At 48.6% G+C, this 26,487-nt stretch overlaps 1 protein-coding gene across 1 annotated transcript in view; it reads left to right on the forward strand.

The window, feature by feature from the left end:
- The window catches only part of SLC2A9 (solute carrier family 2 member 9), a 177,676-nt gene that overhangs the window by 72,047 nt on the left and 79,142 nt on the right, over positions 1–26,487 (forward strand). Inside the window, 3 exon segments of the mRNA XM_074352921.1 lie at positions 5,248–5,380; positions 23,151–23,240; positions 23,243–23,341. Of these exon segments, the coding sequence (XP_074209022.1) occupies positions 5,248–5,380; positions 23,151–23,240; positions 23,243–23,341 (322 nt within the window).

A 26,487-nucleotide genomic window follows, 5' to 3' on the forward strand; every position in this document is an offset into this window, starting at 1 on the left:
TAAGAAGCCCCTTCCCACATGCCATCATTTCTCTAGTAGGTGTTTACTGAACTACTACTACGTGCCAGGGTGACCTCTGCCTGCAGGCGGCGAGAAGTCTAGACTGCGCTGTGAAATGCCAAGACCTCGGCTCATGCTGGGACCAGGTACCCAGGAACACTGTTGAGGGCCACTGAGGATTCTCTGGCCTGAGGCTGATGGAAGAGGTCCCCTGGGTCCCCTGGGTCTGGTGGCCTTGTGGCCCCTCCCTGGTCACTGAGACACCACAGTGTCAGGCTTCATGGATCAGAACTCAGGTTCTGGGATCCGAGACATGGCATTCAGTCGGGCCTCTGTGACAGGACTGTGGCCTCAATGAGCTGTTTCTCTGTGCTGCAGTGAATGTTTCTGTAAAACAGCCATGATAATACTGGGCTCTATGTCTGTGGACTGCTGTGAAAATTCAAGGAGATAATCTATGTGGTGAACTTCTCACCGTGCTTGATAGTAAAACCGCTCTTTCCCGTTGAATGTTTAGCGTGTGAGGTCCTATGCCGGGCATTATATACCTCTATTAACTCCTTTAGCCTTCCCGACAACCTATGAGCAGGCATTAACATTATCCCCAGTTTACAGCTGAGAAAAATGAGGCCTGGGCAGTTAGGTCACAAAGAGTGGGAGAGAGGCAGAATTCAAATCCAGACAGCCTGCTCAGGAGCTGCCCAAGCTGCAGGCCACTGCTCTTAAGTGTTTATGACGGTTATTATGTCATCGCCTCTGTCGTTGGCAGAGGGGACCTGTTCATTCATCATCACACTTAGGGAAAGCACTTCATGCAGCCTTCCATATAAGCAGGGCATCGTGGCTATTTTTATTATTTGAATGGGTCACATGGTATCATATAGGCTGAAATATTCTATTTAAAATCACCTACCCACATATCCACTCACACCTTTCTTGGCAGAAGATGGGTAGTAATTACTTCTAAATACAACACTTCTCCCTATAGCTGCTGAACATTTCCAGGAAATCTCTGAACACTCGCTGGAGAAAGCCAAGTTCATGTACTCCACTGTTGGCTAAGCTCAGTCCCCCGGCAGCGAACTGTTGCCCAAGCTCCACTCTCGACATTCCCGCCACCTTTCTTCCCCGGTCCAGGCACCGTCAGCACCCAACTCCAGGGATCAGTAGCATCTGCTTTTATCCGAGATGGAAACCAGACCACGGCCATCGAAGTGGCCGCTCTTAGGGAAGATTCCACATGTCCTTGCATTTAAGACACCGTGTATCACAGTCTGTACCACCGACTAGTCTTCTCCGTAATACCTGGAATCCACTCACTGTACTCACGGACTGCATGGTTCCAGGAATGCTGACTTGAAGATTCAAGGAAATACAGGGTGTCCAACTCAGTTCAAAGGCTCTCGGAGGTCCTCAGAGCCAGGTACAAGTGCCATGGAATAGCAGCAAAGCCACCCATGACCCAGGTTCCACCCCGGATCCCATGTCTCCAGCATCCCCGGCCCTACATTTCCTCTACAGCTGTTGTTCCCAATGAGCCCAGGTGGATCACGTCTCTGCACGTCCGTACACACTGTTCCCATTCCAGAAGTGCCCTTCCAGCTTCCCCCCTCCTCCTACCAATGGTAGCTCCAAGGGAGCCACCCATCGGAGGTACCTCTCTATTTTGATGCTGTGGGAAACGCTGGGGTTTGATTCCCCCTGTGTGGCTACTGGCTGGGAGGCGTCAGCACAGACATTTCCTTTGTCTCCACATCCCTCACAGCAAACAGCACCAGCTGCCAGGAGGTTGAAAGACAATTATGCAATGAGCTCCCACCAGGCCTGGTACATAGTAGAAGCTTAGTCGGGTTGGTTGCCTTACCTTTTCCCCCAGCTTTCTGTCTTTGCTCTTACTGAGATAGCAGCCAAGCTGTAAGATAAAACAAACAACACACACACACCAAAGAGCTGTAGTGAAAACTCCACTTATGTGTGTGTCATTTTTCAATTCCATGATCTTTTTAAAAAATCTTTTTAATTCACATACCATAAAATTCATCATTTAAAAGTAGTTTTCAGTATAATCACAAAGTTGCATAACCATCACTCCTTTCTAATTCCAGAATATTTTCATCATTCTCATGAATGAAAAATTAATCAGTCAATCTAAGAAAGAAATGGAAATTTTTATTTGAGCCAAATTTGAGGATTATAACTTAGGAAGAGCATCTAAGAAAGCTCTGAGAAGTGTTTCACCCATTAGGAGTCGACGCAGTTACATGAGTTTTTTGAGACAGAAGGCTGTACATTAAATGACCTATTATTGACAGTTTACACAATCAAGATCTAAGCATGTTCATGGTCCCTTACAAGATCAAGAAGGAATGTTATCTTTTAAGAAGTTGTCTTGTTGATGCTAGAAAAATGTCACTCTTTACAGCTGAGCAGACATTTCTGCCCGTGAGGGAGTCTGGTGGATGCGTAATGCAGATATCCAACACACAGAAGAGGGGAGAGTGGAGGCCAAAGGGGCAGAGAAAATTTTTTATGTATAAATTCTTCTTGTCTTGCCATAAAATATGAATTTTATTTCACACCCCAAAAGGTAACCCCACACCCATCAGCAGTCACTCCCCTCTCTGCCCTCTCCAGTCCCTCAGGTTCACTTGCCCAATGCACAGCAAAGCCAATCTATGGATGCTGAATTGTGGTGAAGGAAAGTACAGCATTTATTGCAGGCCACAAGCAAGGAGAAGAGGCAGCTTATGCTCAAAAGACTTGACTCAAACTCCTCGATGGCTTTTGAAGGGTTTTTAAAGATAGGGTGAGGGAGGGGTTCACAGGGTACCTGATCATCTTGTGCACAATTCTCTGATTGGTGGGTGGTGAGGCAATAGAGTGACATTTTAGGAATCTAAATCATCAGTCTTCTGGCTCCAACCAGCCTGGAAGTCTACATTCATCAGTCGGGGGCTACCTGCTGATGGTCAGCAGTTTCCATCTGGTGGGGTCCTGGTTTCTGTAGAAACAACTCAAGAATGTGCATCAGATTGCTCTCTGTATCCCCCAGGAGGAGCCATGAGTCCTGTGACTCTGTTTTATGATTGGCTTGCTTATTGTTCAAGTTACCATTACTTTTCTTGCATGATTACATTTTATTTCTGCATTCCCCATTTCTTTAATTATCAACTTCTTGAGCTTGATCTTTGAAACTCAGAGAGGCCAACGCTTTTCCTACAAACAAGAAGTGGGGCACATGGAGGGTTCTATTACCAGGAAGGCCCCAGGGTCCTGCTTGGTTTCGCTGGTAGCCACTCATCTGCCTTTGGTCTCCTCTCCTGGCCTCATACAGGGAGCTCCCCACCAAACTGAAAGCTGGCATCCGCCTGACAGGTCCCTCATAGGCCAGGGAGTCGTGCTGGCCGGTGAGATCAGAGGAATTTGCAAATATACATTGTTATTATGTACAGAAAGGGGAGCAGAATGGATGGTACTGACCAAGCACTGGCCATCGCCCCTTGGCCAGCTCTGCACTTCAGGGGTCCCTGCTGCGCCACCCTCCTGTGATCCCAGCACTGCCCTGGGACCTCTGTCACAGGGAGTCAGTAGGGAGACACCACAGGGAAACCCTGCAGCTGTGAGAGACAAAGGAGGGCTGAGGGCCCTGTGGTCTCCACATCACAAAGGGCGCATGCCCGCAGGCTCCTGTCCTGAGCCCAGCTGAACCTTCGCCCGTGCAAAGCCTTTCCAGGTCTGGATGGGTCTTCTTTTCTCCTTGGCTGTCTCCGTGTAGCTTCTTAGGAAATAAGACATTCAAGAATTGGGCGTTGAGAACTTTGTTTCTCATCTTCCTCCCCATGAGACCTGCCCCCTGTTGCCCTCTCTCCTTTCTGAAGCACAATGAGAGTTTATTTGTAAACCTGGGCTAAAAAAAAAATCGGGACGAATGCTGGCTTAATCAGCATAATAATTCGAGCTCTGTGCATTTAGGCTGCACTATAGGCAAATGGTGCTGCTTGAAGTGGCTCAAAATGCTTCTGGAATGGTGCCTGTGGTAGACCCTCCTTGCATTTCACAGCCACAGCAGGTGGGAAAAGTAAAGGTTCCCCCACCCCCCAGGGTGAGCTGCGTCCCGCCCTTCATCACCCTCACTTCCTCCGGGATGTTCACAGACAGGAGCAAGGTGGGCCGGGTGCTGTGGGCCCCGGAGGCATTTGGGCATTGGCACCAATACAGCAGTAGTTTTATTGCAAGAAAATGGGGTGCATGAGAGGATGGTTGTGTCCTAGGTCTCCAGCAAATCCCTGGGATGCACCCCACCAAGTGAGTGTCCTTGGCTTTGTGCAGAAAGAATTCAAGAGCAAACCACAGTAAAGCGAAAGCAAGTTTTTTTAGAGAGATACACACTCCATAGACAGTGTGGCTCATCTCAAATGTGACAGTGGCCCCAGGGGGTGGGGGTGTTTAGTTTTTATGGGCTGGGTAATTTCATAGGCTAACAAGTGGGAGGATTATTCCAACTAGATTTCCAGAAATTGGGTCACTGCCCACCTTTTTGGCCTTTTATGGTCAGCCTTATGGCTCTCTTGGTGCCAGAAGGCGTGTAATTTAGCAGCTAATACAACACAACCAGTGTATAATGAGGTCAAGGTCCATTGGAAGTCAAATCTTCTGCCATCTTAGGCCTGGTTGGTTCTAACCAGTTTTTGTCACATCCTGTTTCTCTCAATGGCTGTGCCATTCTCTTAATGGTTATGCCCTGCCCCCTTCCTTCCTGTCTCAATTTCCTCTGTGCACCTACTGTGTGCCAGGCCCCACAGTCAAAGCATTATCTGATCCCTCTCTCACAATTGCCTGAGAGGTGTCTGTGGCTGTCCTCGTCCCTCAGGTGAGGACAAAGGGATTCCGAGGGGCCGTGAAAATGGTTTCCAAGACCACACAAAGAGGAAGTAGTAGAGGGGAAATAGCCCAAGGACCTTGGAGTAGGCCAGCCCTTGGCTTCCCTGAACTCCTCCTTCTCAGAGTCACCCCGCAGGTAACCTCCTCACAGGTGGCTCTGAGGGTTCACCAGCCCTGTGCGTGGAAATGCCAAACACGGGGGCCTGGTGCTAAACCAGTGTCCATTCCCTCTTGCAGCTTTGTTCGTGGGACTCGCACTGGGCAGAGGGACCTTGTGCAAAGAGCAGAAGCTGCTTGGCCCAGAGGCCCAGCCCCCAGATAATGACCAAAGGCCTCATAATTCACTAGCCTCCTCTTCTTCCTCAGGAAAGCACCTGGCCATACCTGTTTGGAGTGATTGCCATCCCTGCCTTGGTCCAGCTGGTGAGCCTGCCCTTTCTCCCCAAGAGCCCACACTACCTGCTCTTTGAGAAGCATGACTGGGTGGGAGCTGAGAAAGGTAGGGGGCCCTTAGCCTGGCCCATGCGGCCCCAGCCTCTTCATGGGGGTCAGCACTGCAAGGTGTGCTGGGACCAGGGCCACCCCTTTCTGCAGGTGCTGTGCTGGGTTCCCTAGGACACCCTGATCCATTTCATCTTCCCAGCAGCCTGCTGCGGGTGGCCCTGGGAGGGGACAAAGATCAGCATCAACTGAAAAAAAAAAAAAAAAAGCACAACGTGAGAGCTGTGAGTTAAGTTTTATTTAGGGCCAAATTAGCACTATCGCCCGGGAGACAACCTCTCAGATAACACTGAGGAACTGCTCCAAAGAGGAGGGTGAGGTGGTCAATATATATGTGATTTTGGTGAAGGGGGATACGTGCAGTCAAGCACACACTTTGGCAGAAGGTTACTGCTGGTCACAAGAAGGTTGTGTTGCAGAAGTAGGGAGAACTCAGGTGAGTGAGTCCCTGGGACAGGCTGCCAAGTGAGGGTCCTTGGCTTTGTGCAGCAAAGAGTGAGCCAGAATAGAGTCAAAGGGAGTTTATTTAGAGAGGTACATGTTCCGTGGCAGAATGCAGTCCATCTCAGAAGGGGAGAGTAGCCCCCGGTGTGGCGGTGGTTAGTTTTTATGGGCCAGGTAATTTCATATGCTAAAGAGTGGGAGGACTATTCCAACTATTTTGGAGAAGGGGTGGGGATCTCCAGGAACTGGGCCACCTCCTACTTCTTGGCGTTTTATGGTCAGCCTCGGAACTGTGGGAGGGCTACTTAGCAGCTAATGTATTGCAGTGAGTGTATAATAAGGCTCCAGGTCTATGGAAAGTTAAATCTTGGGCCTACCTGGTTCTAACCAGTATTTGTCCCATCCTCAATGGCCATGTCATTCTTTTAACAGTTGTGCCTGCCCCCTTCCCTCCTGTCTCATTTGCTGCTAGTCACAGGGAGCAGATGTCTCCATTAATGCTTCTAGTGCTTTTCTAGATATGATGCAAGACATTGGGCTCATAAAATCTCCTCCTGGAAGTCTCTAGCTACCTGAAGCACTGCTCTGCCAGTTTTCCCGGAGCAGAGGGCCTCATTCCTGACCTCTGCCCTAAGCTCCTCTCAGGGTGTGTTAAAGGTCAGAGGCAACAGTGGCTAGTGACTTCATTCCTGTAGAACCAGATGGCAAGTGACAGTTAGTGACAGGGAGTCTGGAAAAGCTAGGACAGAGCAGGAGAAGATCCAGGTCCACTCACTTCATGTCTGTCCATCGCCCCCTCTCGGGTGGTCCCAACCGCAGAGATGCTGCAAACCCAGACTTCTTAGCGGTTTAGGTCTTTTTGGGCCCTCTTTCCACTCTTGTCTTCCTCACTAACCAGCTCTCCCATCTTAACATTAACAGCAAGGAAAGGGGATACACAGGCACAGAATAAGCACTCACATCACACCAGCACAGGGCCACTGTACCAACACCCACCCGAATGTTCCCATCAGCCCTGCAGGGAAGCAGAAAAGTACCCGTTTTACAGGAGGGGAACAGGAGGCCCACGTGGGGCTTGGCAGTCGCCTTGTGTAGTTTTCCTTAAATTCCCTGAATGGGGAGGTGCTGGGCCAGTTCAAAGCACAGCTCTAAGAATCAGAGGCATTTCTATAGAGCCCAGAAAAGGCAAAGTCATTTTGCCTGGAGATAGAAATGTAGAATGAACAACAGAATTCCCATCCTTTTAGTTTTATAAAACAAGATACGGTCAGCAGCACCGTGGTTAAGCATGAGGACTCAGAATAGTAGTGCTTTCTTCACATCCCTGCTCTGCAGTCTGTCCTTGGCCAATTCTTTTCACCTCTCTGATTCTCAGAACCCTCGTCTATAAAAAGGAAATGATATAAACGTCCCCCATGGGCTTGTTGTAAGGATTAAATTAGATGATTATATATATATGCGGTTCATAGTACTATCTGCTGTCATTATTACTGAAGACTCTGTCCATTTCCCTGTTATCCATATCCTGTCCTCTAATCTAAATTTCACTAATGTCAACATCCAAGAAAAAAACTGAGAATTATATGAAGTCCTTAATATAATTTGTGCAACATCTTTTAAAATCCAAACAACCTCGGTATTTTCTGAATTAACCAAAGTCATGATGAAATGTTAGTAGCCGCCTGTGTTTGTCTGGCAGTTCGTGGTTGGGATCTATTTTCTCGTTTACAGCATGTCTAGAATGTGAAGTCAGAGAACAGTATCGTTGCCTTTATTTTCTGGATGAAGAAACGGAGGCTTAGAGGGGTGAAGTGCCTTCCCCAGGGCTGTGGTTATGTGGTTTTTGGTTTCTACAGGCCTTTACAAATTGATGGAGATGGCAGAGCTTTCTTCAGTAGAGGGCCCACATACACAACACGTGTGGAGCTTGGTGGTGGGGTGGAATGTGAACCTGCTCTCTCAGAAGCCCGCAGGGGACCCTGGTTAATGACCCCTTCCCCATCTCACAGCCACAAGTGACGAAAGAAGGACTGGAACCTGAGGGTGATTTTCCTCCCACCACCCTCACACGTAGAGGGACACCAGTGGGTAATGTTTGAGGGGGGTTTCCCCTGGGGCCCATGGGGAGGCAAACCATCCAAAACTCAGGCTTCAGGTTGATTATCAGAAGGTGGAGGTTCTGGAGTTAAAACAAAGCGGCTGAGAAAGAGCTGAGAGGATCTGATTCCCAAAAGCACCTGGCTTACGGGCTGTTGGAAGACAGCTTTTCCTCCAGCTCCATCTCTCCTGGCGTGCGAGATGCCCGTCCACCCATCTGGCTCCACTCGGGAGGAACTCTTGGGAAACGTTCCAATTAAGTACAGTTGGAATGGGCAGAGCATGCAAATACCAGACAGCAAAGAAGATTTAAAAGATTTATTTCACAGCACAGCAGTGAGTGAGAGAGAAGGCCAGTTGTGGGAAAAAAATGATAAATATTGCATGTGCACTTTATAAAAAGAACAATGTTGGCCTTAGATTGGAATAGAATATTGGAATCTGCGTCTGTCCTAATGAAAGTGCTCATGTCACTTCAGGCATCCGGCAAACAATGGCTATTTACTGTGCTGGGTGGTCTGCCCAGTGATGGGGAGAGGGGAGCAAACACTGGCCTTCCAGCCCTCCAGGAGCTGAGGGGGGCATCTGGTTAAGGCAGATGGACACACTCCTCATCAATAGCTCATCTGCATTGAGAACTATTTATTTCATCCTAAGAACTTCACGTGTATGAGATTGTTAATCCTTCACAACAACCATGGAAAGTAGATCGCATTATTATTTCCATTTTCAGACCCCAAAAAATGACGATGGGATAATTTGACCAAGGACACAAAGTTAGCAAATGGCAGCACTGGGATTTGAACTCTGACAGTCTCGCTCTGGAACCTTTGAGCATAAATAAAACACTTTATTCTCTAGCACTTGGTTTGGCATGGTGGGAGAAACACCTTGCCTAGTCTGTTGGTAATTTGGTGGACATGCCCTGTAGCAGCTAGCTGTTGCTATAATAATGCTGCATAACAAACTATCTCAGAACTCACTGGCTTAAGACAGGGACATTTATTGTTCCCAAGTCTAGGGGTCAGCTGTAAGTTCTCTTAACCTGGATAGGGCTCGCCCTTGCAGCTCTTCTGGTCTCAGCAGAAGCTCTCTCACATGCCTGGGGGTCAGCCGGCTGATCCAGGGTGGTCAGCTCTGCTCCATGTGCCTCATCCCCCAGCAGGCTAGCTCGGGCATGTTCTCCTGGTGAGCACAGAGGTCCCAGAGAGGGGAACTGAAAAGCAGTTCTTCAAGTTTCAAAACAGCTAAAATACTGCAGGCTAGAGTAAGTCACAGGGTCAAGCCCCAGATCGGAGCGGGAGGGGCTACGCAGTTACAGAGCGAAGGGCAAAGACGCAGGGGAGGCCGCAATGAGGGCCGTCAGCGCAGTCAGTCCACACCACACGCCCCTTCCCGCTCTCCCACCCCTCCCCACCCCCACTTCAGAGTGGCCAGGGATGAAGTCCCAGCCCTGGGTCTGATCTATTTGTGCCCTCCTGCCAGTGGAGAAGCCCCCAGCATCTCTAAAAGGGGAAAGAGCCCAAATCTCCACTGTGAGAAGCGGTGGTTTGTTTAATTGAGTGGAAGTGAAGTATTAGCACAGGGAATGTGATAAGGGAACGCCTCACACATCAGGGGCAGAGAAGCCACATCTGTCAGGGCCCTTTGGGTTGTAAGAGACAGAGACTCAAACAGCATAAGCAAAAGGGAAACTTCTGAAGACGGCGGAAGGGGCCAGGAGCCGAGGAAACGCAGGCAGCGTCTAGAAGCTGGAAAAGGCCAGGGAATGGATGTCCCTTTAGAGCCTCCAGGAGGGGCAGAGCCCTGCCGACATCTGGATGTCAGCCCAGCGAGGCCCACTTTGGACCTCCGACCTCCAGAACTGCCAAGTGAGTCTGCACTGTTTTAGCCCCTCTGGTGATTTGTTCGTGGTGATTTATTAGAGCAGCACAGGAAGCTCATGCCTCATGTCAAGGAAGGAAAATGAGTCATGGTTGAACTCGGACTTCACCTTCATTTTAAATATAGTTTGTTTTATTTACTTGAAGTCTCAAAATTGTTGGACATTCCGATTGCTTCTAATTTTTATTTATAATAAATAATGGAGTGAAATGCCTCTGTGCATGAAAGCCTTCAAAGCTTTCTCTTGCCAATACACCATTTTATTGCTATAACGTGTCAAATGCCTTCTCCACAACAGGTGCTTTGCTTTCATAATCTCCGATATCATAAATCTCCAGAACCTCAGAGCCCTCAGACAGAAAATCAGAGAGGCTAGTGGAGACAGAAATAAGGTTTAAAGTCAGCCAACCACACTCCAGTCCTGAGTTCATTACAGGGCAGGGCGCTGCCTTGAGTGTGTGGTTATAATTATGACACATTACGTACATACAGACAAATATATTAGCAAGAGATCATTGCCCCATTGGTTGCTAGGTTTAAGGCTCAGAAAATGTCCACTGCAATATTGTGATTTTTCTATATTTGAGCCAGGGTTGAACTCCAGATATGCGTCTGTTGCATCAAAGAACAGTTAAGTAATTACTTGCATTTCGGTATTCAAAACCAAAAATTCTACCCCCAAGCCAACTTGCTTCACTTATGTAACAAACAATTAAAAGATGATGGTAGCTTTTTGAAGGCATGCTTAGTAGTAATGCTCAGTGGGGAGAAAATAGAACATTAAATAAATCCATGTGATCACAGAAGTGTGGAAATAATAGAAATAAACAGGGCAGGAGGGGAAGGAGGCAGGCCTGGGTGGAGACTTGTGCGAGAGCTGTGCTTTGTGCTATGTGGGCTCTAGATAGGGGAGGATGCCGGAGGTGACTCGGTGCTCCTGAAGCCTCCTCCCTGCTAAATGCATCCACAAAAGCCAAGCCAGGTACCCTGGAAGGAAGCCCTGGGGGCGGTCATCCCCTCTCAGGCCCTGCTCTTGCCTGGAGGCTCCTGGCCAACCGTGTCCACCTGGGGATGGCTGGAGAGAGGAAGGGACAGTTTCGTGCCCTGTGCTCACACTGGTCAACTAGAAAGACCGTACCATCTCCTGAACCTGGCAGAGGGACACGGCACTCTGTCCCTCCTAAGTCTTACCTCTGCCTCCACGGCCACCTGCTCTCGGGAGACCTGGCCCTGCTTTCCCTCTTACGATGTAGCCATGATGAGTGAGCTCTGAGCATCTCCCCACTTTGCCCCCAGGAATAGCTGTCTCCCAGGGCTCCTTGTTCCCTGGCTAGAGAGCCTGCTGGTGGGACAGGCTGCAGAGCCCAGGGAAACAGGTCTCTTCCTGCAGAACATGCAAGAGTCCACAGCGGGCAGGAAAACACAGCTCAGAGCCACCCCTTAAAAGCCCGGCGCTACCCAAGGTGCCCGGCTTCCGGCCTCTCCCCAGCCTCTGCCTTCCCCCCTCATCTCCAGGCCTCCGCTCTGCCTCCTCAGGGCCCCTGAGCTCCACTTTCTTCTCCTTCTCGTATGTGGAGCAGCTTCCCTCCCTCCTGAAGCTGGAACCAGCTGACTGGCAAACCTCTTACTCCAGACACTTATCAAAATATTTTTCTCAGCCAAGACAGTTCTTTCCTTGAGAGACATTCTGGTGTCAGCCGTTAAGTGTACACACTTTCTTTCCTTCTCTATTCTGGGGGCGTCACTGCTACGATGTTGAGGCGCCCGGGCTCTCTGGAAGCCCCCTGCGTGTGGGCTCGGGGTGGGTGGGTTCTAGCCTCCGCTTCCCAACACTGCAGCGCTGGGAGCCCTGGGAGCCCTGGTGAGTTGCTCAGCGTCTCAGATGAGGCTCAGTTTTCTCACCTGTAAAATGGGAGTAACACAGATGCCTAGCTCCAGGGACTGGAAGGATCAGAGAAGATTATGGATGTGAGAAGACTGCAATGTGCAAAAATGCTGTACAAAGTCGGCTGTGGTCATGACAATCATCAGTCAATCCAGACACTCATCGTTCATCAAGCAGGTCATTGCCAAGGAGGGGAAGGAAATAACTGCCCATAGAGGCCCCAAGCACCCCAGGCCCAGCCAAGACCCAGGGTCATGCAGAAAGATCCTGAGCCTTGGGAAGACCTTCCATGTCACCCAGTAATACTGGACCTGTCTCAAAGGGCTGTCGAGGGGCCCAGGAGATGCTGCCTTGTTGGAAATGCGTGTGCTTCCTTCTAGCCCAGCCGACTCCTCCTCAGTGCATCTCTGCTGGGGTTGGACTTCGGTGTCTGGGCCACTGACTGTGCAGTTGGGTCCTCTAAGAAGTGGACACCAGGGGGACTAGTGGGCAGGGATTTATTGGGGTAAGTGAGGGCCTGTGAGTGAATGCAGAGGGACCAGGGGAGATGGAGAGACCACAGGCCGCGGGGCCAGGCCAACCCCCAGTGGAGAAGCGAGGGACGGGAGTTGGGTAGAGGGGCTTTAGGTGCCATGCAGTATGAGGAAGGTTCAGCAAGGCCCTAACGCACCCTCCAGCCAGCGTCAGCCCCAGAGGAGCTGCGCGTCCCGGGAACAAGCCTGCTTCATTTCCTGGCCGTGCTGTCACTTGCTGGGAACAGCCCCCAAAGCCCGGCCTGGACACCCAGGCTGATGGGTGGCAGAGCACAGTGGCTGCGGCCCTTGGTCAGGTCCAGCCCTGTGTGTGGGGGTCTGTGGGCACGTCCCCCTGGCTGCCACACTCAGAGAGGCCATGCGCCTGTAGAACAGGGCACTCGGTGAAGGAGCAAGGAGGACGGATGCCTTCCCTGAGGCCCCGGCTGGGTCACGACGGCCCCTGTATGAGTCAGGGCTCTCCAGAGAAAGAGAATCAATGTGGGGGGGGGGGTGTAGAGGGAGAGAGAGAGATTGAGGGAGAGATGTAGTTTCAGGAATTGGCTCCTGTAACATGGGGGCTGGCAAGTCTACAATCTGCAGGGCAGCTGGAGACCCAGGGAAGAGCTGATGCTGCAGCTCGAGTTTGCAGGCCGTCTGCTGGCCGAGCTCCCTCTTCCTGGGGGACCTCAGTCACTTTCTCTTAGGCCCTTCAACTGCTTGGGTGAGGCCCACCCTGGGGCCTTTGCACCTGCTCCTCCACCTGAAAGCCTCCTCCCCCAGACGTTTGCCCAGCCCCCACCTCCCTCACATCACTGAGGTCTCTGCTGCTGTGGTGTCTTCTCAAAAACATCTTCCCAATCACAGTAGTTCAAACAGCACCTCTTCACTGGTGCTCACCAGCTTTCTTCTTAGCACTTTTCAAGCACCAAGACTTACACAGTTCTATGTTAATTTGTTTCATATCTTTCCTCCACTCAAATGGAAGCTCCCTGAGGACAGGGAATTTTCCTGTTTTGTTCGTTGCAGAAACTCCAGCACCCAGAGCAGGACCCGGCATGTAATAGGTGCTCACTAAATAGCTGTTGAAAGAGTGAACAAAACCAGAGTACAGGCATCTTACACCAGAGTTGGTGCTCTGGTCTCTGGAGCACACTGCTTCTCAAAGCTCTGTGCTTCCTGCTTGGGGGTTTTCATGGCAATCAGAGAGAGACTGACTTGCCCTGAGGGCACAAAGAAGCTAGGAGACAGGAGTGAGGGAGCATATAATGCAGATCAGCTGTTTTTCCAGTGAGATGTTTCAGATAATTACTTGGGACCTTCTGATGTCTTTGTTTTGTAAGTTTCTACCTCTGTATCCAAGGGGTCTCCCTCGGTAAAGATTTCCCAGGTCAAAGTGGAGTCATCCCATTTCTGGCCTCCTTGCAGTCACTCAGAGTGGAAGGGAAGACCAGGCAGTCAGAGAATTTGATAGAGATTTCATTGAATCTGTAGATCACTTTGGGTTGTATGGACATTTTAACAATATTAACTCTTCTAATCCATGAACATGGGATATCTTTCCATTTATTTGTGTCTTTCATAAATGTTTTTTCAGTGCAAAAGACTTTCACCTTCTTCGTTTATTCCTAAATATTTTATTCTTTTTGATGTTTGCAAATGGGATTATTTTCCTAATTTCCTTTTTAAATAATTCATTGTTAGCATACTGAAACACAGCTGATATGTGTATGTTGATTTTGTATCCTGCAACTTTACTGAATCCATTTTTTAGTTCTAACAGTTTTTGGTGAAGTCTTTAGGACTTCCTATACACAAGATCATGTTGTCTGTGAAGAAGGACAATTTTGCTACTTCCTTTCTGACTTGGATAATTTTATTTCTTTTTTTCACTTAATTGCTCTGGCTAGGGCTTCTGAATAGAAGTGGCAAGAATAGTATTCTTGCCTTATTTCTAACCTTGGAGGAAAAACTTTGGTTTTTCACCATTGAGTATGAATGTTAGCTGTGGGCTATAGTAGCTTCAACAAGTAGTGTTGGGAAAACTGGGTATCTGTATGCAGAAGAATGAAGTTGGACCCTTAATGTACACCATACACAAAAGTCAGCACAAAACTAATGAAACACTTAAATGTAAGGCCTGCAAATATCAAACTCCCAGAAGAAAACGGGGAGAATCTCATCACATTGGTCTTGGTAATGGCTTTTTTGAATTTGACACCAAAAGCACAGAAAACAAATGCAAAAATAGACAAGTGGAACTATATCAAAGTAAAAAGCTTCTGCACAGCGAAGGAAATTATCAAGAGAGTGCAAAAGCAGCCTAAAGAATGAGAGAAAAGATTAGCAAACCATCTACCTGGTAAGGGGCTAATCTGAAAAATATATAGGAAACTTGTACATCTCCACAGCAAAAAACAAAGGAAATTAATAACCTAATTTTTAAAACAGGCAAAGACATTGAATTCATAGACATTTCTCCAAAGAAGACACACAAATCATCGGGGAAATACAAATCAAAACCACAATGAGATGTCATCTTATACCTGTCAAATGGCTGTTACCAAAACACAAAAGACAGTGTTGGCAAGGATGTGGAGAAATTGGAAAACTTACACCATGCACATGGTTGGTATGCAAAATGGTATGTTTGCTAGAGAAGACAGTTTGGAGACTCCTCAGAAAATGAAAAATAGAACCACACACAACCCAGCAAGCCCAATTCTGGGATTTTATCCAAAAATTGAAACCCCGATTTCTAAGCGATATTAGCATTCCTCTTCCTATGAGCATTGCAGCGTTATTTACAACAGCCAAGATGTGGAAACAACCGAAATGTTCATCATTGGATGAATGGATCAAGAAAACATGGTGTATACATACAGTGGAATATTACTCAGCCTGACCAAAAAAAAGGCAAATCTTGCAGCATGAGACAGCATGGATGGACCTGAAGGACATTACACAAAGTGAAATAAACCAGTCACAGAAGGCAAGTACTGCATGAGGTATCTGGAATAGTCAAATTCATAGAATCAAACTGCGGAACAGTGACTGCTAGGGACTGAGGTGGGGGAAGGGGGAAATGGAAAGTTGCCACCAGTGGATATAAAGTTTCAATTATGCAAGATGAACAAGCTTGTACGATACAAGGAGGCCTGCTGTCTGTGACCACCTCCCATCAGCGGCATCCTCTGAGCCCGGCTTGTGTCATACCTGGGGACAGAGGCAGCGCAGGAGTGGAAGTGCCAGCTCTCCTGTGACTTGGGCACACCCCTTCATCCTGCTGAACCTTGGTTTCCGCATCTGTTAAACGGCAGTGAGACCACCGAGCTTGCAGGGGTTTTGTGAGGCTCCTGCAGGTTCCGCATCCATCACCGTCCACCTGGAGTGGCTGTGAGCTGTGTTCTGGCTCCAACCTGAGAGAACTCCTTCAAACAGAATCCATGCCTTATTTTTTCCTTAATGCAGTAGGCCTTCCCAGCTGCTGGCGTATAGCAGGCTCTCAGAAGCTGCAGGTTAATGGAAATGAACTGAATTTGGTTCCGTTAGCTTCTCAGCCCCGCAATTTCTTTTCATCATCCTTTGAGGTGCGTGGAAAGAAAGATCAGATAGAACCAGGTTGGAACATTGACTCCCTCCCTTTCTACCTGGAATCGTCCTAATTTCCCTGGGGCTCAGTGGACGAAACAACACTAGGAATCACAGCGAAGTCCGTAAGACGCCCAGCCCGGGGTCTGGCACACACTAGGCACACAATAAATGTTAGCCTCCTCGCCCTTGCTTGCTGGCCTGAGTCCCCTTGAATAAAGGCGAGTCTTAAACTGGAACAAGACCTGGTTACAGAATGACTCCCCTTCCCAGCCCGAGAGTTGAACATGCTGCCCAGAGGGGTTTCTTTCCTGCAAATTCTCACTCCTTTTTCAAGTCCTTTGGAGTTAGTGATTAGAACATGGCCAGGAATATGAATGAGGTGTGAGCTGCAGGGCGAGGGTGGGAGTCTGAGCCAGGAGGGGAGGACCCGGGGTAGATCGGATAAACTATTTAAATGGCTTGGAAATTCAAGAGAACGGATTCCTCTGGGAAAGTCATCTTCCACAGCAGGTGTCTTTTTGAAATGGGCTCACAGACTACAAGTTTTTAAAGCCCTTTCCTCTCTCTCCACGGACAGCCAGTTACAGCAGCATGTGCCTGGCCCCTGCTCTCCTCTCCCTGCCCCGTAGGTGCTGTGCCTCCTCTTCTCCCAGTCTCCACAGGACCTGCAACACTCCCAGGGTTCGTCCATCTTCTGTTTAATGCCTGGGTTTGGCCACGCTACCCAAAGCAATCTACAGATTTAATGCGATCCCTATCAAATTACCTAGAACATTTTTCACAGAACTAGAACAAACAGTCCTAAAATTTGTATGGAATCACAAAAGACCCAGAATTGCCAAAGAACGAAGCTGGAGGAATAACCCTCCCAGACTTCAGACAATACTACAGAGCTGCAGTAATCAAAACGGCATGGTAGTGGCATAAAAACAGGCACATAGATCAACAGAACAGAATAGAGAGCCCAGAAACAAACCCACACACTTATGGCCAATTAATATTCAACAAGTTTTAGGAGCCCCTGCTTGGTTCTAATCCCAGCTACTCCAACACCAGCTGGTGACAGTAGTGAGTGGCATCCTTGGGTCACGTCCTCCCAAGGCCCACCCTGGCTTTAGTCCCGTGGGAGTGCAGGTGTAAGGTGACAGTCCCCCACCTCCAGCACACTCAGGCCTCTTCCATGGCTGGAATGCCGCTCAGCCTGTCTGCAGTGCTGTGTGGACCTGAGGGAGTTAATCCCCTGGGCAGCCACCCCTGTGGGACAGTTTTGGGAGATGTTCCCATGGGCTGCTCAGAAGTCCAGTGGAATTGACCCCCTTTGTCCACAGAAGCCTCCCTCCTCAAGATGAGCCTTGAACGGCCTCCTCCTTCCCTGCCCCACGCTCCCCGCCTGCTCCCACCTGCTGTCTGCAGTCATCATTTGTGTCAGCCTCCCGCACCCGATCCTAGTCTCAGGCTCTGCTCTCGGGAACCCCAGGTCTCCTGACTGTGGGCAAGTTTCTTCCTGCTTTTCATCTGCAAGATGGGCACTAACAGTGTCACTTCAGAGGATGGTGACATGAGAGTTAAGTAAGCACAGGCACATGCAGCCTGTAGAATGGTGGCCGGCCGAGAGGAACCCTCAGCAAGTCATTAACAGTATTATTTCAATATTGGCCTCGATGGTGATGACAGCTGAAAGGGAGCCTCACCAAATGATGTGGATCCAAATGGGAGAAGGCGGCAAGGCGGGCTGAACTCATCGTGCAACCCCACCACCAGGGATGAACCACCCAGGGAAGGAGGATGAGCAGCTAGCAAAGTTCCATCTTCCCGTCATCAGTCACTTGTTCTTGCAAACTAATCAGAAGGTGTTGCCTGTTGCCTTTCTTACATTTCAACAAACAAAATTTAGCAAAACCCACTGAAACTCTTCTTTTGGAATATTTTTAAATAGGAATTATTTTAGCACCGTTTGCAATTTTTTTTATGTGCAGACATGAGAGTTTGAATCGGTGACCTGTGTACATTACTTTGGTGTCCAATTCACGTGGTGACAAAAACATTTCCAAACATCTTTTCTTCATGGAACAATTTCTGTCAAAAGCTTGCTACTGTCTCACTCTTGTTAATAGGTCACCTTACCTTGAAGAGATAGATTGCTTATGTCTTAACTTTTAAAACCTCTGCGAGGCCGCCTCCCGTCCCAGCCTGGAGCTGACGACAGGCGTGTTCCTGGCATACAGGTGGCAGTTTGCTGTTCCGTCCTTGTACCGGGGCTTTTCGTTTTGTCTTTAATCTGTGGTATCTTGCCGCATTCTTTATTAGCTGCGTGTACATTTGTTAGAGTTGATTCCATTAAACCCTAGCAGCACCATCCCCAATTCCGCCACCCAGTAAACTGCACAAGGAACGGCACTAGCTCACTCTACGCCAAAAGCAAAGAGAGTTTAAGGGCTCGCTGTCAGCCCCTGTGCACGGTGGAGCCCCACGCCCCTCACACGGGCCAGGTGAAGGCTCTGGGGTTGGCCCATCATGAAATGTCATGAAACCACAAACATGAGTCCCAATATCTTTTGCTGCCCGACTCTCACATATTCTACTGAGGATCGCACTGCTGTCGGTTATACAAAGAAGCCAAACCTAAATTAAAAACCCCGTGACTTCCTCCTCCACTTAAACACCAATAGCAGGTGAAAACAAATGCTTGGATGGAGCCTGTTTTTAGGAGCGCTGAGGCCTGCGCGGTGCTGAGTTCAGGGCTATTTTTGACACGTGACTGCAAAGAGCCGTCGCCCTGTGCTCCCCCTAAAATCCCTTGGCCCGCTGGTACCGGGGCCCCTCCAGGTCACGAGAATAAGTCTCCAGGTGGTTCGGTGCTTTGCTGTAGCGCAAGGTGATAAATGCTAACTGAGGTGATGAAGTGTGGCTTTTGCTGTAACGAAGCACCACAGTCGGATGGCTGTAGGACAGCAGAAATTGTTTCTCTCACAGTTCTGGAGACCAGAGGTCCAAAGTCAGGGTGTCGGCGGGACCTGCCTTCTCTCCCGCCTCTGGTGCTGCCGGCAGTCCTTGGCGGTCCTCTGCCTCCAGCTGCATCCCCCCAATCTCTGCCTCCATCGTCACATGACCATCTTCCCTGTGTGGGTCTGTCTCTGTGTCTCCTCTCCTTATGAGGACAAGAGTCATATTCGACTAAGGGCCTGCCTTCCTCCAGTGTGAACTCCTCTTAACTGACATCATAATTACATCTGCAAAGATCCTATTTCCAAATAAAGTCACGTTCACAGGTAGAGGTTAGGGCTTGAATATATGTTTATGAGGACACAGTTCAACCCACAGCAGGTGAGAGTGTTCTGCACCCATTGTCAGTTTAAGATAAAAGGAAGGTAAAAAAGAAGGAAGGGACAGGAGGATGTAGCGAGTACCTTCTGTAATAGTTGCGGGCTTATGGTGCTCAGGGCTCATGAAGAGCCAGTGCTGTGCTGAGAGCTCGTGAGCTGGTGTTGGATGGTGCCGCACGTCCTGGGAGGAGCCAGGCGCCTACAACAGTTCGAGGCAGTGGTTGGGAACAGGGTCATGACTTTGCCCCAGGAGACAATTGGCAGTGTCTGGAGACATTTTTGAATCTGTTCATTTCTTTATTGAGCCGTCATAGACATACAACACTGCATTAGTTTCAGGCGTACGACATAACAATCTGATAGCTGTACGTACAGGTATTCTCCGCCCTCTGAACGTCGAGTGTTCCTACGAAACCTTTCCTAAGCCGAGTGGTGCAAAGCAAAGAAAAGTTAGCTTAGGACACTTCTTGCTAATGGATGAGATGCAAAAAGTAAATCCAGACAGGGCACAGAAGCTCACAGACACGTTCAGAGCTGTGGAGACTTGATGCCGAAATGCTGAGTGTAGTTCCAGGGGAAGGAGCTTGGCGGCGCTGTTCTCCCCGTGCCGCTTGGGTGCTCAACAGCTCGCTGCAAAACACATGCCGAAGGCTAGTTTTGATTTTTGTCTTTTTTTCGTAAAAGGGAAAATCATCTTCGGATTTCTTTAGGTTGCTGAAAACAAGTATTAATGTAGGCCTTTTGTAAAAGCTGAGTGTCGTAAAGCAAATTTTCAAAAAGCGAGGGATGCCTGTATTGTACAATGATCACTGTGTTGTGAAATGGTCTGGTTAGCGTCTATCACCTCACACATTGCAGGATTTTTTTCTTGTGATAAGAACTTTTAAGAGCCTCTCTCTTAGCAATTTTCAAGTATCCAATACAGTGTTATTAACTATAGGCACTGCGCTGTATATTATGTCCCCAGGACTTACGTCTTTTATAACAAGACGTTTGTACCTTTTAACCACCTCCCCCAACTCCCCCACCCACCACCTCCTTCCTCTGGCAACCACCAGTCTGTGCTCTGTACCTATGAGCTCGGTGTGGGGTGGGGGCAGTCAGAGTCCACATGCAAGGGAGATCATACAGTATTTGTCTTTCTCTGACTTATGTCACTTAACATAATGAACGGACTCCTAAGGTCCATCCATGTTGTTGCAGATGGCAGGATTTCCTCCTTTTTAAAGGCTTAATAATATTCCGTTTTGTGTGTGTGTATATTTTCTGTATCCATTCATTCATCACAACTGAGAGGGTTCTCCTAGTGTCTAGTGGGTAGAGGGCAGGGGTGCTACTAAGCATCTTACAATGCACAGGACGGCTCCAGTGTGAGGAGTTTCCCGGCTCCAGGTGTCCTTGCTGCCAAGGTGGAGACATGCTGCTTTAAAGGAAGGGAGTGGGTTTACCAGCTGGGTTGGTTCAGCACACACGGACTTGGCACCAGTTCATCACCAGGCACCAGGAAGGGAGCCTCAGGTGCTCACAACAAGTGGAAAGGAGGTGCCAGTGATGATATGGGGAGAAAGTGCTGAGATGGGAAAGCACAGGGGACTGTGCGAGCCCTGGGCGGCCAGGGCATCGGGGAGGGAGGAGAAGTTAGCCAGGCGAGGAGAGGCAGAAGAGCATTCCCGGCAGGCGGACGGGCGTGGCTGAGTGCAGAGTGCCAAGAAAGCAGAGCATGTGTGGGAAGGAGGAGCAGGTTGCAAGTCTGAGAGAGATGTGTGCAAAGATGGAGGCAGCGGGAAGGGCCGTGGGCAGGGCCAGGGAGCCTGGACTTCCCTCTGTGCAGAATGTACCAGCCGCGTAGCCTTTTACAAGCAAACACAGTGGTGAGACTGTGCTGATGCAGCAGCGTGGAGATGAGGTTTATGGTAGGAGCTCCACAGGGCGTGAGAAGACTGGACCCGGGAGAGTGGTTAGCAGCTATTGAAATAGTTCAGGAAAAGGTATGAGGATCAGAGCGTCTTGGCACTTCCGAAGTTGGAAATAGAGCGAAACTGATTGATTATTTCTCTCTGTCAAGTAATTAGTTGTTGCAGGCTGGCTTCTCCAGGAAGCAGAGTCTGAGGAGGAGTTCAGAGTGCAGAAGTTTCACTGAGGAGTAACACCTGGGCGAGGAAAGGGCGGAAGCAGATTGAGCAGGGGAAGCATCAGAGCCCAAGTTCTCTGCAAGCCCCACCAGAGCCCTGGAGCAATGCTTGCACATTACAAGGGTCCCCACGGGCAGGAGTGACTGGGTCTCTGTGCCACCGCCCTGCTCAGGCATAGACTGGGGCCACTATGAGAACAGCACCTCCTGGGCTTCAAAGTTGAGGTGGACGCCCACGAAGCTAAGAGCTGGAGGCTGTCAGCTAACCACACTCCTCACAGCCCAGCGGCCAAGTACTTTACTGAAGGGGAGCTGAGTGGTGCCTCTCCATGTCTGCCACACCAGTCACAAAAGACACTCCATCTCATCCAGTCATGGGAACCATAGAAGAAGGGGTATGGGACAAGTGAAAACAAACTATTTTTATGAACACATATACAGCAGGAAAATTAAATAGATGCCTTAAAAGAAGAAGGAGATTAGAACTTTTAAGAGGAAGAAGAGAAATTTTTGTTTCAGGAAACTCTAAGAGCTGACCACTGATTTTAAATGAGAACTTCCTAGCAGCCAGGGTGAAAAGGGAAAAAAAAAAAGAAGATGCTAAAGTTCTCTTTGTTTTATATGGAAAGCATATATGTCAGGGAGGAGAGAGAAATATTTTCCTGCCCTAAGAATGCGAAGATTACTTTATCACATGAATGTTGCAGTTTGAGAAATGAAATGTTGAGAAAGTCTGAGAATGTTGCATAGTGAGAAATACTATGGTTTAGTGCATGATACAGAAGCATTACTCATTCAGCTGCTTCTTCCACTCATTCTTAATAAGTGCTAGGAAACGTATTAAGTAACAGCTTACAAAAGAGACCTTCCGAAGCAGTTTTTAAGATGCTACCGGAAATAACACCGTAGAACCTTTGTGGGCTTGCTTCTTGGAGAATCTGGAGAAGTTTAACAGCTTTTTTCTTTTCCTCGTGCTACGTAAGAAGAGCACTTTTATGTGGCCTGCGGTGCAGAGCAGTGTTTTTAGGACGATGCCCACTGTGTCTGGAAAGGACTGTCTGCAGGAGCCATCCCAGAGCCGCCTTGCCTATAGGAAGATGTACGTCGGAGTGCTGAGTATTTAAATCCACGGGCTAGAAGTGTCTGCCATGGTCTGATTGTTGTGATCTCAGGGTCCTAATCAGTCAGCCCACCTTTGCGCATATATCCATGTAGGGTTACACAATTTAAGGCTTGGTTAAAAAAAAAAAAATGACGGGTTTGCTGAGGCTGGAAAATTGCAGTGTTCAGCCTGTAAAAGGCCTGTCACATGGGTAAGCTTGAATCCTAGGAAGATTAGCTCTTTGACACGATTTCCAGCCAAGGTTTCTGTGTTTCAGGGCGGCATGTGGCTCTGGAGGTCATTTAGTTCAATCCTCCCTCGATGTTAGAATCGGCTCCCAGGCATCCTGGCCAAGTGGTGATCTGACCTTCGTCTGGATGCCTCCAATGAGGATGAAGTATAGGCTGGGTAAACAGGAGGTGCTCAATAAATATTCATCGAGCCAGGGTTTAGTGTGTGTTACAGCAGCCACGTGAGGCACGGGGCACTGTTCATCTACCCAGTGGTGGAGATGGGATTTGAACACTGGGTGTGCTCTGCTTTGGGTTCAGGAGACCCTCGTGCTCGACTGCCTCTTTTCCCAGCCAACTCGGTGACCTTGGGCAAGACATTGCATCTCTCAGGGCCTCTGTTTTCCCACTTTTACACAAAGGCTTGGTACTTTATGGTTCAAAGGTCCCTGCCAGCTCCATCCCTGACGGGGAGTGTGTCTGGGGCCAACCATCCCTGCAGGGCCCGGCATCACACACAGCAGGCAGCCCAATCCCCGCCGATCCATGCCCATCCCTGCTGGCAGCCTTCCAGACGGTCCTGGGCCAAAAGGACACCTCCCGCGGGGCGGAGGAGGTCCTGGCGGAGAGCCACATGCAGAGGAGCATCCGCCTGGTGCCGCGCTGGAGCTGCTCAGGAGTCCCTTCGTCCGCTGGCAGGTCATCACCGTGGTCACCACCATGGCCTGCTACCAGCTCTGCTGCCTCAATGCGGTGAGCATCCCCACACCAACGGAGGAACCGGAGGGAGGGGGCTGATTTGGGGCTTGGGCCCTGGACGCCTGGGCTCCAGTCCCAGCTCTGCCACCTCCAGTGGCTCCGTGACTTTGGGGAAACACAGCCTGATCTTCAGTTTCTGTGCCTGTAAAGTGGGGTAACGTAATATTGAAAGAAATGATCCGTGCAAGGTGTTCCATGAAACAGCCAGCCCAGAACTGCCCCTTAATAAATGCCGCCTTTCATTATAATTACTTATCCCCAGAAATATTTACAAGTCATATTTCTCAATAAAATGGATATTAGGAAGTCATAGTGAGCAACACTGAGATGATCTCAGTTAAAGTACTCTTGGCTGGGCTGGCTTCAGCGCACGATCTGGCCTGAGAAAATCTCAAGGCTTTAAAGGAAAAGTTTCCTGGGGCCTGAGTTGATGTGGGCAGGGAAACCAGAAGAGGGGTGTGCAGTGAGGTCCCTAACTCTTTGATGGAAACAGCCGCCCTTCTCTTCCGGGGGCTCCAGAGGGCAGACTCCAGGACTTCAAGGACTGAGGAGGCGGACTCGGATCTCTATTGTTATTGTTGGGTCTGGAAAGCAGTGGATTGCCTCCAGGGGCGGTAGGTTCCCCACTCATGAAAGTGTGCAAGCCAGCTGGCCAGCCACTTAGCAGGGAGGCTGTTGGACTGAAGCATCCACACACACATGCGCGCAAACACTGAGTCACTTATGTAGCCCAGGACACGTGTGCCTGGACCCAGAAGGAGGGAGAAGGGAACTTCTGAAGGGGCCCAGATAAAATAGCTCCTCCACGTTTATGAGCCTGGGGTCCCCCAAAAGTTGACAGGGAGGGTCTGTGGTTGTAGAGGGGTGATGACGTGAAAGGGGAGTAGCTCCTGTCTGGAGCGAGAAAGACAACAGCACAGAAAGTGACAACCACAATGTCTGCCTCGTTTCAACAACTCCTGATTCTCTTTTTGGAAACATTGAGATGAAATGAAATCATCTCGCTACTTATTCGTGTAACCTTTTCCTTGGTCTGGTTAACAGCGTGACCTTGGACTAGTCTTCTTGTTTCCTCCTCGTTACAAGACCAAGATCGTGCTAGACAATCCACCTTCCCTGTTCTGAGAAAGCAGAGGAAGAATGTATCCGTTTCTTAAAGTTAACACTTGGAATTATAAAACCACATATGGAATCTGTATTTAATGAGACATTTCGATTGAGAACCATGACATTTCTAAACAGAATTCTCTCCTCCGCTGGGACATAATTTTCTGATTTGCACATGCTGTATAACTTTATAAATTCCACTGGGGAATATCTGTAAGCCCCACTGCATAAGCATAGACCGAAAAAAAAAAAACTCCTCCCAGAGCCAGCAGCGCTGACATCTCAGCCCCGGAGCATTCCCCCCTCCTCACACTGACTGCTTTCCATCCCTTGTCTTACCGTCCTGAGAACATGTCACATGAGATGTACCCTTCTAACAAACGTGTACAGGCACAAGTCAGTATTGTTAACTGTAGGCACCGTACTGTGTGCATCTCTAGAGCTTGTTCATCCTGCTTAACTGAAACTTTACGTCTTGGTTAACAACACCCCTTTTCCCCTCCCCCAGCCCCTGGCAACCACCATCCAGCTCTCTGCTTCTACAAGTTTGACTATTTTAGACACACCATATAATGGGAATTGTGCAGTATTTGTCCCCTGTGACCAGCTTAGTTCATGAGGCATAAGGTCTTCCAGGTTCCGCCATGTTGTCACATGACGCAAGATTTCCTTCTCTTTTTTAAGGCTGAATAATATTCCATGATATGTATATACCACATTTTCTTTATCCAACCATCCATCAGTGAACGTTTAGGTTATTTCTACATCTTGGCTGTGAATAGTGCCGCACTGAACATGGGGGTGCTAATATGTCTTCAAGATCCTGCTTTCAACTCTTTAGAATAAATACCCAGGAGTGGACTTGCTGGCTCATATGGTAGTTCTATTTTTAGCTTTTTGAAGAACCTCCGTACTGTTTTCCACGTGGCTGCGCAAGTTCACGTTCCCACCAGCAGTGCGCTAGGCTGGGCTGCCGGCTCCCCACAGCCTCACCAGCACTTACTGTTAGTAGTAGCGGAAGGGGCAGCAGTAGCACCAGTAGTCATAGTAATACCATCCCAGCAGGTGGGAGGCCACACCTCGTGCTTGTGACCCGCATTGCTCTGATGACTGATGCTGCGGAGCCTGTTTTCACGTGCCTGTTGGAGTTATGTGTGTTTTCTTTAGGGAAATGTCTATTCAAGTCCATTGCCCTTTTGCTAACAGGGCTATTTGGAGGATTTTGGGGAGAGGGAGTGGATTTTGTTGTTGTTTTATTTTTGTTTATTTTATTTGTTTGCTGTTGACATGTAGGATTTCCTTATATATTTTGGGTATTAACCCCTTACTGGATATACATGGTTTACTAATACTTTCTCCCATTCTAGGTTGCATTTGCACTCTGTTGATGATTTCCTTTGCTGTGCAAAAGCTTTCTGTTTGATATAGTCCTACCTGTCTAATTTTGCTTTTGGTGTCATACCCAAAAAATCATTGCCAAGACCAGCGTTATGAAGTTTTCCCCCTGTATTTTCTTCTAGAGGTTTTACTGCTCCAGGTGTTATGTTTAAGTCTTTAATCCATTTTGAAAGAAGACAGGGGTCCAATTTCACTCTGTTGTGTTTGGATGTCCAGTTCTTCCACTGCTGTTTGTCAAAAAGACTATCCTTTCCTTATTGAATATTCTTGGCACCCTTGTCAGTGACCGAGTGACCATATATGCATGGGTTATTTCTGGGCTCTCTCTTCTGTTCCATTGGCCTATCTGTCTGCCTTTATGCCAGCGCCATACTGTTTTAATTACTGTGGCTTTGCAGTATATTTGAAATCAGGAAGTGTGATGCCTCTAGTTTTTCTTTTCTCAAGATTGGTTTGGTCTTCATGGTCTTCTGTGGTTCCATATAAATTGTAGGATTTTTTTTCTATTTGTATAAAGCATGCCATTGGGATTTTTATAGGGATTGCATTGAATGTGTAGATTACTTTGGGTAGTATGGACCTTAAATATATTGTCTTCTAATACATGAACATGGGACATCTTTCCATTTATTTTTGTCT

The sequence above is a fragment of the Camelus bactrianus genome, chromosome 2, assembly GCF_048773025.1.
Source record: "Camelus bactrianus isolate YW-2024 breed Bactrian camel chromosome 2, ASM4877302v1, whole genome shotgun sequence".
Lineage (NCBI taxonomy): Eukaryota > Metazoa > Chordata > Mammalia > Artiodactyla > Camelidae > Camelus > Camelus bactrianus.